Here is a 17,549-nt window from a genome sequence, read left to right as displayed (position 1 = left end):
AAAAATAAATAGATTTATTCATAGAAGAATAAATCTGTGTTAATGTCTCTGGATTATTATAACCTTTGGAATGCTTGCATCATCCATTTAAAGACATATATTGTGTCTAGAGTCTTGTCAAATGCTAATATTTTAGAAACTACTAAGTTGCTCATATGTTTTCTTTTTTAAAAAGTGTTTAATTCCAGTTAGTTAACATACAGTGTTATATTAGTCTCAGGTGTACAATATCCCGTATGTTTTCCATTTCTTACCTCCTTAAAGTCTTCATAGAAGAGAAAAAGCACACGTGGGTTATTCCTCTTTTCCCACCAAGAGTTTACATGTTTATACCAGGAACCATACGGCACTAAAGATAGATATAAAAGCAATGTAAGAGCATAGTATCATCTTTATAAAGCTTGAAAAGGAGTATTCAAATAACAGTAACCACGCATAAACATGAATAAATGAGCATGGAATGAACACTAGAGGTCAGCCACACATCTTAAATTTCTCTGTAGCAAGAGAGGCAAAGTATGTTGAGTAGTCCATGTACAAAAATACATTCTAAACTTTCAACATTCTGACATGATTTATGACATGGATTATGGCTAGTTATCCCATTAACTTGATTCAGGGCTTATATGAGCATTTTTGAAGTGTGTATATGTGTGTGTGTGTGTGTGTGTGTGTGTGTGTGTGTGTGTGTGTAGAATCAAGTTGTCAGTGAAGGGAGATGAGTTAGTGAAACTATTTATGACCTTATAATCAGAATTCAGCCTAGGTTGTAAATTTACCACCTATACACTAGCTTTGACAACTAAACCTGGTAACTATATAATTTTTTATGATATTCCATGCAGTTTATATGGTAAGGGTGTTTTCTTAGGGACTCTTAGTATTATTCTCACTTTTTAAAAGTTAGGAAATTATTTTAACTTTTTAAGATGCTTATTTATGAGAGAGAAAGAGAGAGAGAAAAAGCAGGAGAGGGGCAGAGAGAGAAGGAGACATAATCTAAAGCAGGCTCCAGGCTCCAAGCTGTCAGCACAGAGTCCAATATGGGACTCCAACTCATGGACCACGAGACCATGACCTGAGCCAAAGTTGGATGCCCAACCAACTGAGCCCCTCAGGCGCCCCCAAAAAGATCATTTTGAAAATGATGTGATATGCTCAAAAGTGGTCTCTCTCTTTTCCCTTTTCTTATCTCATGCATATTCCAGTGTTTCACCCAATAAAAATCTGACAGAATAATATAAAGCTGTGTGAGTCAAAGTATTCTGCTTTGCATGGTCATTGTCTACCATTTCTGTCCTTTAACTCTACTGACAATTGTTCTTAACAGAAAATATTGTATAATTATATATACATTATATATATATATATTATAATTGGATAATTGGATCATCTTATTCATCTAATTTACAGAGGTACAACATTATCTTTCTCTGACTTACAGTGTGTGTTTTGACCATCTTGAGACATATGTTTAATTTGTGATGGTTTAGCCTTAATTTTTCAAAAATACAGCAAGAAACATAAAGTACATATATTCCGGTTTTATTGAGTCAGTATTACCTTTTATGGATATAAAGATGTTATCATTTTTTTATAATTATCACTAAAGGATCAGAATGGCCTTCTTTCAATAATACTAGGCTCTCCTGAATCCTTTCTTTAAGTTCTTATAAGTTAAATAGTCACTATAGTCTGGAGTTAAATAAAAAAGTAAAATTTCCCAGAATTTCTGCTCAAATGACTCTTACATGGTTCTGGAAATCTAGGTGAAACATTCAGACAGTATCCTGAGTGAAAAGAAAAAGAAGTTTGTAGATATTCAGACTTCTTTGAAAATTCTTACCCCACAAAGCACTTGAAATTTTCCTTAGAAACAAATGGGCATTTTTTTGTTTCCTATTTCCTTGCTGCCTTATTCAATAGAGTTGTAATGCTATGAGATACTTTCCTAATAAAAAGAAATGATAGAGAATTGGACACTGAATCTCACTCTTAGAGAGGAGATTCCAATCTCCAAACACACTTTTATATATTTATTTTTAGGCACTGAACTGGAGTGTCCATATTCTGCAATTTTCCATCCACATCTGGAAACCCTATGCTTGCTCTTTGGTGTTTTAGTTAAGGATCAGAGAAGATAGCAGAATACAACAGACAACAAAAATTTTTGCTCAGAGATGTCATTTGTCTTGTATCATTTACCTTGAAAGAATTCCAAGTAAACCAGGTGTCTTACCTTGTCCATCCATGAATTTCTCCACAAACTGTTCAAAAGTTCCAGGATCTGGATGACCAGTTACCATTAGAAAGAAATAGTAAAAAGAAACAGCCACATCTTTGGCATTCCGGCAAACATAGATCATCTAAAAGAATGACATTATATATTAAATCACTTGAATTTTTTCAAACATAGTCTCATCAAGAAACATTTATGCTTTCAACTACGAAATTAACCATTGTAGAAAGTATATAAGATACATAAATACATAATACCTAAATAAATATATTAAAAAATTATAAGGAAGAAAAATTCTTCAATAGACTGAAGTAAAAGCATTTTTTGCGCAATTGTTCAGCGGCTGTACTTTCCATTTTGTATGCCACTGTCACATATAATAACTCATTTTAATGTCACAGATGCAGTCTTTCATGCAGTCTTGGAAGGAACAAACATGTTTAATGGGGGTCTGTTTAAATACACATTGATCTCAATGAAAATGTAATTGTAACCAACATCCTGTTGAGTCTCTATTACAGGTAGAAGAAACACCAATTGGAAAGAGCATCCAGGAAGCCTTGGTTTTAGTTGCCAGTCTGACACTAAAAAGTTCTATCATCTTGTGCAAAGCACCAATTTTGGATATAAAATTTCTATCCAGTAAGCAAGTGAGTTGCATCTGATCTTTATGGTCTCTTCTAGGTCCACTACTCAGTGCTGCAGGAAAAGGTCTGCAAAAGTAAATTCCAGCATCTCTGTGATCTCCACTTCTGCCCTCAGCCACCTGAGCATTGCCATCAGGGAAGGCTATTCATAACTCTCCACTGTTTACTGGATTTGACTGGGCTCACTGACTTGTCTTAACTCTTCAAGTTCCTATATTTGCAAACAATGTTAAAAGAATTCTTGTCATATATTCTAAGAAATATGGCTCTTGTTTTTAAGGCCTTGCTAGAAAAATGTCAATTGCTGGAGAAATAAAGTGAATTTTCTTTTCTTATGAAAACTAGCATAAGCCATATTGACCTTTTCCAGTCTAATTTAATACTTTCTTCTTGCTTTTTGCATATTAGTTGAATGGAACTCATTGCCACTAAATCCATGAATTTACCTCAGATTTTTACCCCTTGCATTTCTTCAGGCTGTTCTTTCTGTCTTGAATATTCTCTACATCTCAAAATACTACCTGTATTTGAAGCTTCATTCCAGGTCTCCAGGAGGCTTTTTTATTTTCCCAGGCAGGGAATAGAGGTAACAAAAGCAATCCCTCTTCCCCTAAACTTCCATAGTTTATCTTATCTTCATTTTAACAGATACTATTCTATACCCCAAAGTTTTTGCCACACATGCTATTCCTGTCTTGGAGGGAAATCTAGGCTGTTTAAAAGATAGGACTTTGCCTGTCTCACTCTCAAGTCAAAGTTGCTAGTTTACCCACAACTCTCTTGGGATGATAATCCATTTTAAAATCCTACACTTGAAAAACCCCTGTTCCTATGATACTCAATTCATACTTCTCCCAGCTAAAGCTTGTGGTCATTCTCTTGCTTTAATTGAAAATGTGAACATCCGCCTCACCGTATTACTCTCCATTCTTAATCTTGTCATCCAGTGTAACTTTAGTATCTGTATGCATGAAGCATCTAATTCACTAGGTTCTTGTATTCATTAATCATTACTTTTAGTTTACCACAGCTAAGCACTTTTATGACCAAATCATGAATCTTGTCAGCACCCTAAAGGTTCACTTCTGAAGTTTTATTCTGAAGTTTCACATTTTCTTCCAAGAAAGTCCTACTCCTTCCTTCTTTGTTATTAGTTTTCCCCAATATACCTGTCCTGCAACAATTCCAAATTCTGAAATTTATTGTCCTCAATGTTTCTTTTATCTATCAGTTTGAGCCCCTTTCCCCCCACTCATCCACGCTGGAAAACAGTGTGGAGGTTCCTCAAAAAACTATCCATAGAACTCCCCTATGACCCAGCAATAGCACTGCTAGGGATTTACGCAAAAGATACAGAAATGCTGATGCATAGGAGCACATGTACCCTAATATTGATAGCAGCAATGTCAAAAATAGCCAAAATACAGAAAGAGCTTAAATGTCCATCACTTGATGAGTGAATCAAGAAGATGTGGTATATATATACATTGGAGTATTACATGGCAATGAGAAAGAAGAATGAAATATGGCCATTTGTAGCAAAGTGGATGGACCTCAAGAGTGTTATGCTAAGTGAAATAAGTCAGGTGGAGAAGGACAGAAACCATATGTTTGCACTCATAGGTCTAACAGGAGAACAGGAGAAACCTAATGGAGGACCAGGGGGAGAAGGAGAGGGAAAGAGAGTTAAGGAAAGAGAAGGACACAAAACCTGAGAGACTATTGAATACTGAAAATGAACTGAGGGTTGAAGGTGGAGGGGGAGAGGGAAGAGAGGTAATGGCAATGAAGGAGGGCACTTGTGGGGAAGAGCACTGGGTGTTATATGGAAACCAATTTGACAATAAACTATTTAAAAAATAAAATAAAATCAAGAAACAAACAAAAAAAATTATGTTTTAGCTTCTGGTTTACTAATAGTTCCAATCCATCTATCTTCTTTTCCCCCAGTGAATTACCCCAGAAATACTCAGGACATGATTCTATCTGTTTGATTGATGTCTGAGATGATAGTCAGTTTAAACTAAGCAGTTTAGTGAAGACTAAGACTATTGTAGATATATTGTGTCTATTTTCATTTGAGAATTGAAAGGGCTACAACCCATTCTCCAAAGGAAAAATAAGTAACTTAGTCAAACCTCTTGAAAAAGAAAAGGTGATTGCACATCTCCTGGAAAATATATACATGGTCTAATGAGAGAAACTTTATGTAATGAATGATGTTACCAGGATGTACATGTTACATCTAGAATTGCTTTTGATAAAAGTTAACAAACAAGAAACATTAGAATCTTTGGAATTTTGGACCATAGATCTCCAGAAAAATGTCAAATACACCATCTAATGTTAGGGTACAAAATAAGAATGTCTCCTGATTATGAAAAACCCCCTTTTCGTTATTACAACTGTGTATAGTACTTTGGTATTTCCTATGTGTAGCAAATAGGGTTGTAGGATATCCTGAAGAAAGCTAGAAAGTCTTGAAAAACAACATCAATGATTCAAGATGTAATGTTTTAAGGTCACATGTATTATTCTTTGTAGGAAAAAAAAAAAACCTGATCACTTCAATCATCAACTCAAAATGTCTGTAACTCCTCATTACCAAGAAAGAGTCCAAGCTTCCTAACTTAACGTCAGTGTCGTGATCAAGCCCTAGCTTAACTCCCTTCACTTACCCAGCCAATGTGTATAGTCAACCTAGCAACTAAATGATCTTGTTTCAGATCACCACTGGGGTTGCCTCTGGGATCATATAGACTAACTCCTATACATCTTTTAAAAATCAGCTGAGATGTGACTTGCTCTTGAGTACCTTCCTTACTGTAATATCTAGGCTAGAATTCTCTTACTTGACCTGTGACATCTCCTGCATTGTCTGCTTATCTGTACCTTTCCCCCAAGTGGACCATGTGATCATGAGGACAAGACTTGCACATGTCTTATTAATTGTTACATTGCTGGCACACAATAGGCACTCAGTAAATAATCATTATATGATACTTGTCTGGTTATCTTTTTCTAGTCCACTTAAATGCCTCAACATGCCAAGTACAATAGCTTGTAAAAAGAAATACATTCAATACAATCAGTAGTAACAAATACAAAGTAGTTACCATTTATTGAATGTTTATAATATACTAGATACTGTATTAAGCACTTAACAAACATTATTTCATTTAATCCTTATAACAGCTCCACAAGGAAGATGCTGTTATTGTCCTCTTGCAGATGAGGAAACTGTGGATTGGAGTTTACCTATTTTTTTCCAAATCACTTCTAGAGTTGGAGTTGAAATCTAGAGTCTAATCCATATTTATTAAATATATGTAGGTTCCATGAAAGAACAAATAAACAAATGTATATAAGACACAGGATGTTACCTGACTTGATCATTCTAAAATTATTTTGAGTTGGATGACTTTTTTTTAAATGTTTGTTTATTTTTGAGAGAAAGAGAGCCAGTGCAAGGCAGATGAGGGGCAGAGAGAGGTAGACAGAGGATCTGAGGCAGCCTCTGCACTGATAGCAGAAAGCCTGATGCAGGACTCAAACTCATGAACTCTGAGATCCTGATCTGACCCAAAGTCAGATGCTTAACCAACTTGAACCACACAGTCACCCTGATGTGGATGAAGTTTTAAGAATACTAGACTCTGGTTACCTTACAGTTATTTTCCCAAAACGAGGCTGGAAGAATGTCAGCTAGCAGATGAGTCTTCACTAGTCTAGGCGATGCCATCTGTTTTAATTGTTTTACTCCTGATTTTTAAAAAGTGAAAGGTTATATACAACTTCCAAAATTACAAATATTTATGCAGATTTTATCGATATATTTAAAATAGAAGTAACTTTAAGATTCTAGATTGTATTCATAGTAATAACAATACATACTCACTATGACAGAAGTTTACATAGAGGAAAGCATAGAGAAAAAAGCAAGATAAAATAAAATTTTACCATATTGGAAAAATAACAAGTATTAATATTTTGGTGAGCAGCCTTCCATATAAATGCAGTTGGCTTTTGAACGAGTGTTTGAACTTCCTAGGTCGATTTATAGATGGATTCTTTTATAGTACAGTGTTACAAATGTAGTTCCTCTTACTTAGCATTTTATTAACATTTGCTTTCCTCTAGCTTACTGTATTGTAAAAATACAGTATATAATACAAGTATAACATACAAATATGTGTTAAATGACTGTTTACGTTATTGTCAAGACTTCTAATCTCATCTTTGAATAGGCTATTAGTAGTTAAATTTGGAGGGAGTCAAAAGTTATTTGCAGATTATTTATTGTGTGAGGGGTGATCATTCCCAACCAGCATTGTACAAGAGTCAACTGCATATCTATATGTCCAGACTCAGAGCCATCTAAATACTACACATACAGATGGAATTTTCAGTATCTTCTAATTGATTTTTCCTCAATATGTTATATGGAAACTACAAGAAACATAAGCCATCCTAATTTTTTAATGATTTCATAGTGTTATGTCACATTAAGCTATTCCTTTTTTGACTAACGCTTAAATTGTTTCTAATTTTTCACAATATGAAAAGAACTTATGATAATTATCCTTTTGGCTATATCCTTAAAATATTTACATATATTTTTCTCGTGCTTAAAGTATTATCACATTCAGTCATATAGGGACAAATGCTTACATATTACTAGGCTCTACTGAAGGCATGTAATATCTATCCTTATCCACTCTAATTCATAAACTCTGTCAAGATTTAAATTTAAATTTATGCACTCTCCATGTAGAAGACATAATACTAATTGCCACTCTTACTTACACTATCTTTTCTTGCACCAGCTATATCCACACTTTAAAATATATATACACAGCTTTTAAAATATACTTAAGTATTACCATTCATCAACTCTTCTTTTCTGCATTCCAAAAAAGGTATTCGATTAAAAATGACATCTTCTTTGCATTTTTCCACATCACCATCTTTGTAGATCATGTATACAATTTCACTAACCCAGGTTGTACCTGTAAAAATCAGACAAACCTTAGTGCCCCACTGACAATGCAGGGCTGGATGACAGAAGTAGTGGACTTATAGCTGGAAACAGTAGAAAGGTACCAGAGCAATATTATTTGAAAGATGTCAGAGCAGCCACAGAACTTGGGGCACCTGGGTGGCTCAGTCTATTAAGCATCTGACTCTTGATTTCAGCTCAGGTCATGATCTCATGGTTTGAGATCAAGTCCTGTGTCAGGCTCTGCACTTGGGATTCTCTCTCTCCCTCTCTCTGCCCCTCCCCTGCTCCTATTCTCTCTCTTGCTCTCTCTCAAAATAAATAAATTTTTTAAAAAAGGAGCATTAAAAGAAAAAGAATAGTCATGGAACTCAAGAAATATTTCTTCTAATATAAGACCCAAAAATCGTCTCGATAAATAAGAATGAATATTGTAGTAAGACACACTGTTGGTAGCTTCCTTCAGGGAATCATTATATTTAAACATTATCAGGAAAAACAAAGAGGAATAGGACATAGTTCTTGACCTCTAGGACAAGTTAACAATAAATATGTTTAACTAAAGTCATACAAGTGAAAATAATACACAATTGAATGCTGAGCTTAATTCAAAGAAAGAAAAGATGACTAGTGGAGTCTGGGGGAGGAAACCTTTCAGGTATGTCTTGAAAAATAGACTACATGCAGATGGGCTAGAAGGAAGAACTGAAAAAGTTGAGAAATCAGAGAGAAAACATATTCTCAGTGTCTCTCACATCCACATATGTGCTATTCCTTCAGCCTGGAACCCTCTTCTATGCGCTAAACTTCCCACGGGTTGGCTTTGCATACTCTGAAGAGCCCCAAGTGAGGTGCTCCTTCCGTATGTTGTTGCAATAGCCTACCGGACTTCTTTCCCCCTAAGTGGTTTCATACTATATTGTATCTGTCATTTTATTTGTATTTCCCATCATATCATAAACCCCAAGAGGGTAAAGATTAGATGTGTTTCATTCACCATTATATTCCCAGTAGTTAATATTACACTGGACACATAGCAGGACCTGAATAAATATTTGCTGACTGAAAAAGTGAGAAAACAGAAAAGGAAAAATCATGCAAAGAAAGAGTGAAGAGGCAGGCCAGTGAGACTAAATGGTCCCTACACGTTTTGGGATAATGTGAGTAAGGAGGTGTGATTCATTCAGCCATTCATTCATTTCTTCATTCCTTATTTTCAACATATATATTGAGTATAAGCTTGTCACTATGCTAGATGCCAAGAATACACAATTAAATACGATATGGTCACTATGCTGGTGTTTCATGAGGATTTAGACTACCCTTTCTGTCTAATAGATATCTGTAAATACTGAGCCAAATTTTTTAAAAAAATGTTAATTTTGAAAAAAAGAAAAAAGTGAAGAGACTTGAATAGCAGAAGATATACTCAAGCACCGTTTAGCCACAGACTTGACTGATAGCTTTTTATGCCTCCACCTGAATCCCTGTTCAAAGGATACAGCAAAGAACAGATCTAATCCTTGCCTTCTAGTGCTCAGAGGTGCTTTTCAGAGTTGTTAACGATGCTCGATAATTATAACACTTCTTTTTTCTTAAGATGGTATAATACAGATGGGTACAGGAATCAAAGGACTGCAAAGGTGGAACATTTAACGCAGGGTGCTGCTGCTGCTGCTGCTGTGAGTTTCCAACAAGAAATGCCTTCAAGACATCATGAGAATTGAATTTAGCCTTAACACATTATTGGCATTGGTTCACCAGTTTTGTGAGGCAGAGAAGGGCTCTACAAGGCCAAACTGTCTTTTTTTTTTTTTCAATCAAAAGTCAGATACTTAAGAATAGTATAGTGGTGAGGAAAAGAATTGGACATAGATTATAAAGAGATGGGTGGGGAGGAGGCTGCTGAGGCAAGCAGACAGCAAGCATAAAATCCCTTGTAGTTCTTACTAAAGCATCTGAGCTTTTGAAAAGTTTTGGAAAGGCAATGACATACATTGAGCAAGAGAACAAGATTATCAGGATTGTGTTTTGGAAGAATTCCTCTAGCAGAAGGGTAAGATAACAATAGAGTGAGACATATTTAATACTTAACATATGTAAATGCTTAAATGTAACAACCAGAGACATCTGGATCAGATCTTCTGAATTTACAAAGATGTATGACTGTGAAACTCCAAAACTATGAACTAATTTCAGAAAAAAAAAAGGAGTTGGGGGATAGCCTTAAAAAAAAAAAAGAGCTAGTTAGCTGTAAAAGAATTTTTAAAAAGTTTGCAAAAATTGCTTATACTTTGTTTATACAATGACAATAATGATATTAGAAATGCAGTTGGTAGTTTACATTTTTAGTTATTCTATATTCATCCATTTATATGACATAATTTTCTCAAGTGCCCAACAATACCCACCTGTCAATGTGGTACTCAGGTTAGAGTCACAGATTGTGCTCTTAGAATAAAGCTATGGTATTCCATTTTTTCTATGTCTAAACTACTGTATCTTTAATATGAAAAGTGAGTGTGTAAGAAGTGAACAGCTTAATATTTACTATTGAAGATGTGTTTGTCATTTCTAGGTCAAAAGAGAATGATATTGCCATAATAAGGAAACTTACCAGATCTGGGATAAGTGGCAATGACAATGTCATCTGGTCTTGCCTGGAATGTCTCTACATCATCCCAATGTTTTACAAAGTCTTTATACATTAGGATTCCATTGATTTTGCCAAAGTATTTAGAGTATTCTGATTTGGAAGAATCCATCTTAGAGTGGTACACTAAAAGAAAAAAGTTGTATATTTTCCACTTTATATGTATTTTAAAATATTTTAACATTAATAATAGCTCTGTACATTGAGGTTCTATTGGGTGTCTAGCATTTCTTAGCTATTGAGAATATAAGGTAAAAGGTGTGTTAAAAAAGTATATAATATAGTCTTGGTGCTTTAAGAATCTCTAATCCTATTAAGAAGGTAAGTCTAACATATAAAAGAGTAAGAAAGCACAAGGCACTATAAAGTGCTTAAAACTATATAAAAGTAATGTGATGCATTTATACTCTATTTGTATATAATATTTGACATAGAAAATTCCATGACGAATGATAACACAAAAGCTTTCTCTTTCTCTTTATAAATTGATAGGGTATATAAAAAGATGAAGATGCTCAAAAATACAACAATATTTGGTAGATTAATTAATCACTCTGATTAATTATGTATACTTTAAATAACAATAAGGATTGATGGTCACATTTGATAGCTATTTCCAGATAGTCTCCTTAGTTCCTGAATATGTTTCATTTAATGAAAAAATTCAAATAATTGAGGAAGGCATTTAAAAGAAGATTAAATTAATGAAACTGTAATGGATATTTCTAAGACATGGATTCCTGAGGGAATAGAAGATTCCTCTGGAATCTCTCACATTCCTAATTTGTCAATTCTCATTGAATGATTTGTCTGAATCTTATAAGGGTAAACAACATGGTTATCACAGATAATTCACTTCTTGATTCCATGACAACACCTTTTGTGTTCAGAGTTGGTCATAGAATTTTTATTTAAGCATACTTTCCTTCATTGAGTCAACTTCTTCTACTATCTTTTCTTCTCCATTCTGAGTTTGTGATATAGTATCTCAACAAATTTGTCTTTCTTTGATATTAGCCTTTCTAGATTTCCTTTTCATTCATCCATGTGAGCCAGACTAATGCAAATCCACCATAATGTGACCTGAAGCCTTCTTGAGCACATCACCTCCCACCCTAAAATATACCCTTTTAACAGTATTTTTAATACTGTATAGAATAATAATACTGTATTGTATAGAAGTTTATTCATAAATTCAAATGTGTCAAATTTTTGCCTTATGTTTGGTAATATTTAATATTTAAATATTACCAAATATTTGCCTAAATATTTAAATGTTCTCATATTATGAGAAATACATGTGTTAAAAGTTTATATGTTATTTTAATTTAGATGGTTAATGTGTACATACCAGAGAATAGAATATAGTTTTAAGAGTGTGGGCCACCTTATTTATTTTTTAAATTGTTTTTCAACTTTATTTATTTTTTTAAGCAAGACAGGGTGAGTGTGAGCGAGGTAGGAGCAGAAAGAGAGAAAGAGAGAGAATCCCAAGCAGGTTTTGTGCTGTCAGAGATGAGCCTAATGTGGGGTTCAAACTCATTAACTGTGAGATCATGACTTGAGCCAAAATCGAGTCAGATGTTTAACGGACTGAGCCACCCAAATGCCCTAAGACCACCTTGTTTAAATCCTACCTTGCTATATGAAATTTTATGATGTTGGCAAATTATTTCACCTCAACTAAAGTATAAATTCCCATTTTAAATGTTTAATAAGCATGAGCCCATATTGTTATTATGTCAAATCCATATGATAATAGAGGAGTGTAGAGAGCAAGATGGAGTCTCTCATGTCAAGTAGGAGTCTGTGTCAAGTAATGACAGAAGCCATTAAGGGTACTACAGCCAAGATATCATTGGGACCAGCATCAGTGAACACCCAGAACTGTTAACAAGCATAAACAGAAGAAGTCTGTCTGCAGGGGCCCCAAAACCAATTAAATCCCTTCCAAAAGGGGAAGATTTTTGCAACAAACTGTCAGACTCTTTAGACATGACTCTTCTACATCTGACTACTTGGAAAAAAAGGCATCTGTCACCATGGGCTCTGCCCAGTGGATCTCTGAACAGAACTGAGGTCCTTTACTGCTTGAACATAGAAAGCAGTAAGTGCTGGGAGCTGACCCTGACCTGACTGAAGCTTTGTCTCAACTATGCACCCACAGACTGACTTCACATTAGGTTCATTAACTCTCTACACCCTTCTGTTACCTTGTTTATTGTGCAGTGTGTCCTATAGTCTTTTCTCTGCTGTGTAAGAAGCCAAGTTTAATCATATGATGAAATGTCATTGAGTTTGCTTTATGATTAAGATTAACCTTGCTTTAGGATTCCATAAAGCTGACATTGTGGAAAGACACAGTGTGGGTCTGTGCCGTAATAGCCTGCTCATGACAAGGAGCCAGACACTTATGACCTTCTAAATTAAAAACAGTACACATTACATGGTATTCTTTGCAAAGTAGGAGAAATATGTGTTGTCAAAATTTCCAAGAATATATTTCATAAATATAAAATTATCTTGCAAAACCAATCATCAGTAATCTGTTTTCTCACTGGAGATAGTAAAATCTGTAAATGTCCAGTGTGACTTTTACACAATATGACTTCTATGTGTTTACTCCAATAAAGTTCTTTGGGACAACCCAGTATAGTATTTATTTCATTTTGGCCTCAGATTCCACAGCAGAAGAGAGACACAGCAAAAAAGTTTTGCTTTTGACTCAAGAACGGCTTAATGTATGTTTTGGAAACCGCTGAATAACACTGGTCCTGTGTGTTCTTACTTAAAAAAGAAAAAACTTCCAGTCCCTATTGGCAAACTCAACTCTTTCAAGACCTTTCTCTCAAGTATGATGGATATAATCTCACCAAAATTATGAGAATTTGATGAAAAATCAATCTTGTTAATAAATCAGCTTGTTCCTTAAACCTTGTTTGTTGTCAGAAAATAGAAATCTTTCACCAGAAGAAATGTGAATAAAGGGGTTGCTTGCCCTTTCTTTGTTTATTTAGATGTTTATTATTTATTTGTTTATTAAGGTGAAGACTCTCTTGGCGTTCTGCCAGGTTTGCAGAAATTGGCTTATAGTTGATTGGGAGTGGCTGATTTATTATTCAGCACATAGCTGACTTTTGGCCGCCCCTTCATTGTCAATTTTGGTCTCAGGGTTAAACTAAGAGGCATATAATAATATATCTTTTCTCGTTAACTTCTTTTGGTAAGTTATCTCATATCACAATGTATATCTGCTCTCTTCTTTCTCAAAAGATTTCAGTTAGAAATTGTCAATTTTCTTTTCTTTTTTAAAATATTTATTTATTTTGAGAGAGAAAGACAGAGCATGAGTGGGGGAGGGGCAGAAAGAGAGGGAAATACAAAATCAAAGCAGGCTCCAGGCTCTGAGCTGTCAGCATAGAGCCCAACGCGGGGCTCGGACTCACAAACTGTGATTGCGACCTGAGCTGAAGTCAGCCACTTAACCAACTGAGCAACTCAGGTGTCCCTAAATTTTATTTTCTAATTCAGTATAAAGATCATTGTGGTTTAGAAACACCAACAAATAATTGTTAAAACTGTGATTTATAAATTCAGTTGAATTCAGAAAAAAGTTCTTTTTTCCTTTTTTTTCTTCTTGTTTTATTTCTCCCTTTCTCTATCCTCCCCTCTTTCATCCCTTAATCTGTCTCCCATCCAGCAAATACTCTCTGTGAGCACCTACCTCATTTCCAGACACAGTGTTAAGTGTTGAGCAAACCATAGGAAGTGCTTAGATTTGGGTAAAATGGTTGAAAGTAGACAGTATCCTTTCTCCATCAATCTACCCCAGACCCAGGACTATGTCACAGAGCAGATGCTGAAAAATACTTGTTTAATTGCTAGATCAAATCTCTCTGGGATCTGCAATTTCAGTTAAGGACTCTTAGATAAAATAGGTACTATGCTGCTGAAAGTCTACCTGTCAATTATTTACCAAGGACTTGGATATCTGTCATGTTTTTCTGATGTCTCTCACTTAAAAGTAATGGTAATATCTACAAGGCCCGTGGCAATATGAGACTGCTTCTGACATATTTTACAGAAGTGATTACCAGACAAGAAGTCACTCTTCATTTTAACTGTTTCTGCTCTGCTTGCTCTGTCTCCTCATTAGGAAATGGAGAATGTGTCCAGCATTCAGGACTTATATCTATGATACTATAGATTTATGTTAAAATTACTCAAACAAAAACGCATTATATAAGGCAAGATTTATTTTTAATAATAAACAAGTGTTTTAAAAAGGCTTTAAAAAGCTTTACATTATTAAGTAATTAAAGTATTAATATAAATTTAATTCTCTCTGTATTTCCTTTTTAAACAGTTTTGTGATATATAATTTGCACCTAAACTTCCTTTATTTAAAATTTAAGTACCAATATCAATAATAATAATAAAAATACAAACCTGTCTGGATGATGGTCCAGTTTAGTTTTCTTCAATCTCCACTCAGGTTTTGGGCTGCCAAAAAGATGAGAACCACTTATGCTTCTCAAATGTTTCTGGTGAGTTTTTATTTTCAAAGCTAGGGAAGGAGGCGGAGATTAGTTTGCAGAGGTTGGCCTTCTGGAGCCTGTGATTCACTGGAGCATCACAAATATGTATACATACCAGCAGATGTATATATGTCAGCTGATGCCCTTAGCCCAGAGTTATGTCCGTTCAGAGATCTTAAAAAGCCTCTGCAGTTATTTTTCATTCTTGGCTCACAATCAAAGTCCTACATTTGTCAATAGCAATCAGTGGGTGAGGAAGAGGGAGGGAGAGGAAGTGACAGGGAAAATGAGGGAGAAGGGATTTGGAGTAAATATAGGAGAACTTGGAAGGAGGGTCCTTTATGTACTCACTGGCAAATAATAAAATAAGGTTGACCTTCAAAAAATTAAATTTCCTGGATGGGTGAGAGAAAGAAAGAGGGGAAAAGAGGAGGGAGACCTAGCTCATTTTACTGAGACCGGTCAAAGAAGGCTTTGTAGTATCTGATTGTGTCCTAAAAGGCCATTGGAAAACATCTCCTGCTTAGATCTTTGCCTTTAACTCTGAAGCAGCCCTGAAAACAGATGACAGTTAAGGAAAGAATGTAGACGTCACTCACATTTGAGTTATTATTTAAAAAAATTCTTTGCTCCCAAACACATGCTTAACATGTATGAAATTTCCATGTAAGATTAACCATTAACACCAATGGAATTTAGATAAGAGAATGTGAAAAATAAAATGTCGAAGGTTTGTGGAGCCCAACAACCCTTCACCTTTCTTCTTTGCAGCTCTCTGCACCTGCTCTGTCTTCAGTTGAGGAAATTCTTCCATGCCCCTACCCCTTTACCCTCATCAATACTCAAACCAATTAGTTTCAAACCTGATTACTTCTCATTTGTCTCTTGATTTTAATGAGATGGCATTTCCTCTGAAAGGACCTCCATGACTCTTACAGAACTGAGTATCCTTTGGAGTCAACTTCAAACCCTACACTGTCCTCCTTAACACTTATTCCACTGTGCTGAAATTAAATTTTACTTGTCCTACTTCCTTATTTGTACATAAAAAATCTAGACACAAGGTTTTCACGCAGTAATCACACTCTTTCTGGCATCCAGCAGGCTATGCATTGGATTCATATTGACTGAATGAAAGTGGTTAATGTGTGCAACGAACATAAAAAGCTAAGAAAACCATAATCCTTAGTTATAGAAGGCCTAACAAAACTAAATAGGAACATTTGAGTGGTTTCTGAGAAGCGAGGCTTTTCATCATAAGAAAAACAAATCAAGGTACAGCAGGAGTAATCAGAGACTCAAATTTAGATTTTATACTGTTTGGTTTTATGTAGTTGGTCATTTTACTTTTTATATTTTTTGAGTTAAATAAAATGCATGTGTTAAAACAATTATTAAATATACATATTTAACGTGGACTATAATTTTTAACCCTGCAGCATAGTTTAACTTTTTATTATTTTCATTTAAGTTTATTTATTTATTTTGAAAGACAGGAAAGGAGGAGGAGCACATGAGCAGAGGAAGGGCAGAGAGAGAAAGAAAGAAAGAATTCTAAGCAGGCTCTGTGGTGTTGGAACAGAGACTCACAAAGGGCTTGCTGTCACAAACTGTGAGATCATGACCTGAACTGAGATCAAGAATTAGACACTAAACTGACTGAGCTACTCAGGTGTCCTTATTATTTTTTAAATGATAAGGATCTGTGAGACTTCCTTTATTCTTTACAAAAAATCATCTTTTATCTAAAAAGTCAAGATATAAGTACAAGCTAACTGGAGCAAGTTTTGCCTTCAGGCCATCTCTCTTATCTTTCTTTTTTTTTCTCCATAATATTTTATTGTCAAATTGTTTTCCATACAACACCCAGTGCTCTTCCCCTTAAGTGCCCTCCACCATCACCACCACCTCTTTTCCCCCTTCCCCCTTCCCCCTCAACCCTCAGTTCATTCTCAGCATTCAATAGTCTCTCAAGTTTTGCATCCCTCTCTCTCCCCAACTCTCTCTCCCTCCTCCGCTCCCCCTAGTTCTCCATTAGGTCTCTCTTGTTTTCCTGCTAGACCTATGAGTGCAAACATATGGTTTCTGTCCTGTTTTGATTTGTGTTTCCCTGATGATGAGTGATGTTGAGCATCGTTTTATGTGTCTGTAGGCCATCTGGATGTCCTCTTTGGAGAAGTGTCTATTCATGTCTTCTGCCCATTTCTTCACTGGATTATTTGTTTTGTGATTGTGAAGTTTGGTGAGTTCCTTGTACATTTTCGATATTAGCCCTTTATCTGATATGTCATTTGCAACTACCTTTTCCCATTCTGTCGGTGGCCTATTAGTGTTCTTGACTGTTTCCTTTGCCTTGCAGAAGCTTTTTATCTTGATGAAGTCCCAAGGGTTCAGTTTTGCTTTCATTTCCCTTGCCTTTGAGGATGTGTCAAGTAGGAGATTGCTGCGGTGGAGGTCTAGGAGGTTTTTCCCT

The 17,549-nt window shown here is 35.2% G+C and overlaps 2 protein-coding genes across 2 annotated transcripts in view; both read right to left on the bottom strand.

Annotated features, from left to right (window-relative positions):
• LOC115296737 (estrogen sulfotransferase-like) overlaps positions 1-10,650 on the bottom strand; it is a 15,997-nt gene extending 5,347 nt beyond the window's left edge. Inside the window, exons 1-5 of the mRNA XM_029945225.1 lie at positions 10,503-10,650; positions 7,770-7,895; positions 6,551-6,648; positions 2,240-2,366; positions 255-349 (exon numbers count right to left, since the gene is read on the bottom strand). Of these exons, the coding sequence (XP_029801085.1) occupies positions 255-349; positions 2,240-2,366; positions 6,551-6,648; positions 7,770-7,895; positions 10,503-10,650 (594 nt within the window). The remainder of the gene's footprint in view (positions 1-254; positions 350-2,239; positions 2,367-6,550; positions 6,649-7,769; positions 7,896-10,502) is intronic.
• The window catches only part of LOC115301877 (sulfotransferase 1 family member D1-like), a 78,215-nt gene that overhangs the window by 46,181 nt on the left and 14,485 nt on the right, over positions 1-17,549 (bottom strand). The window lies entirely within an intron of this gene.

The sequence above is a fragment of the Suricata suricatta genome, chromosome 1 (genome assembly GCF_006229205.1).
Source record: "Suricata suricatta isolate VVHF042 chromosome 1, meerkat_22Aug2017_6uvM2_HiC, whole genome shotgun sequence".
NCBI classification, from domain to species: domain Eukaryota; kingdom Metazoa; phylum Chordata; class Mammalia; order Carnivora; family Herpestidae; genus Suricata; species Suricata suricatta.
This window is presented reverse-complemented; position numbering and strand designations above follow the sequence as displayed.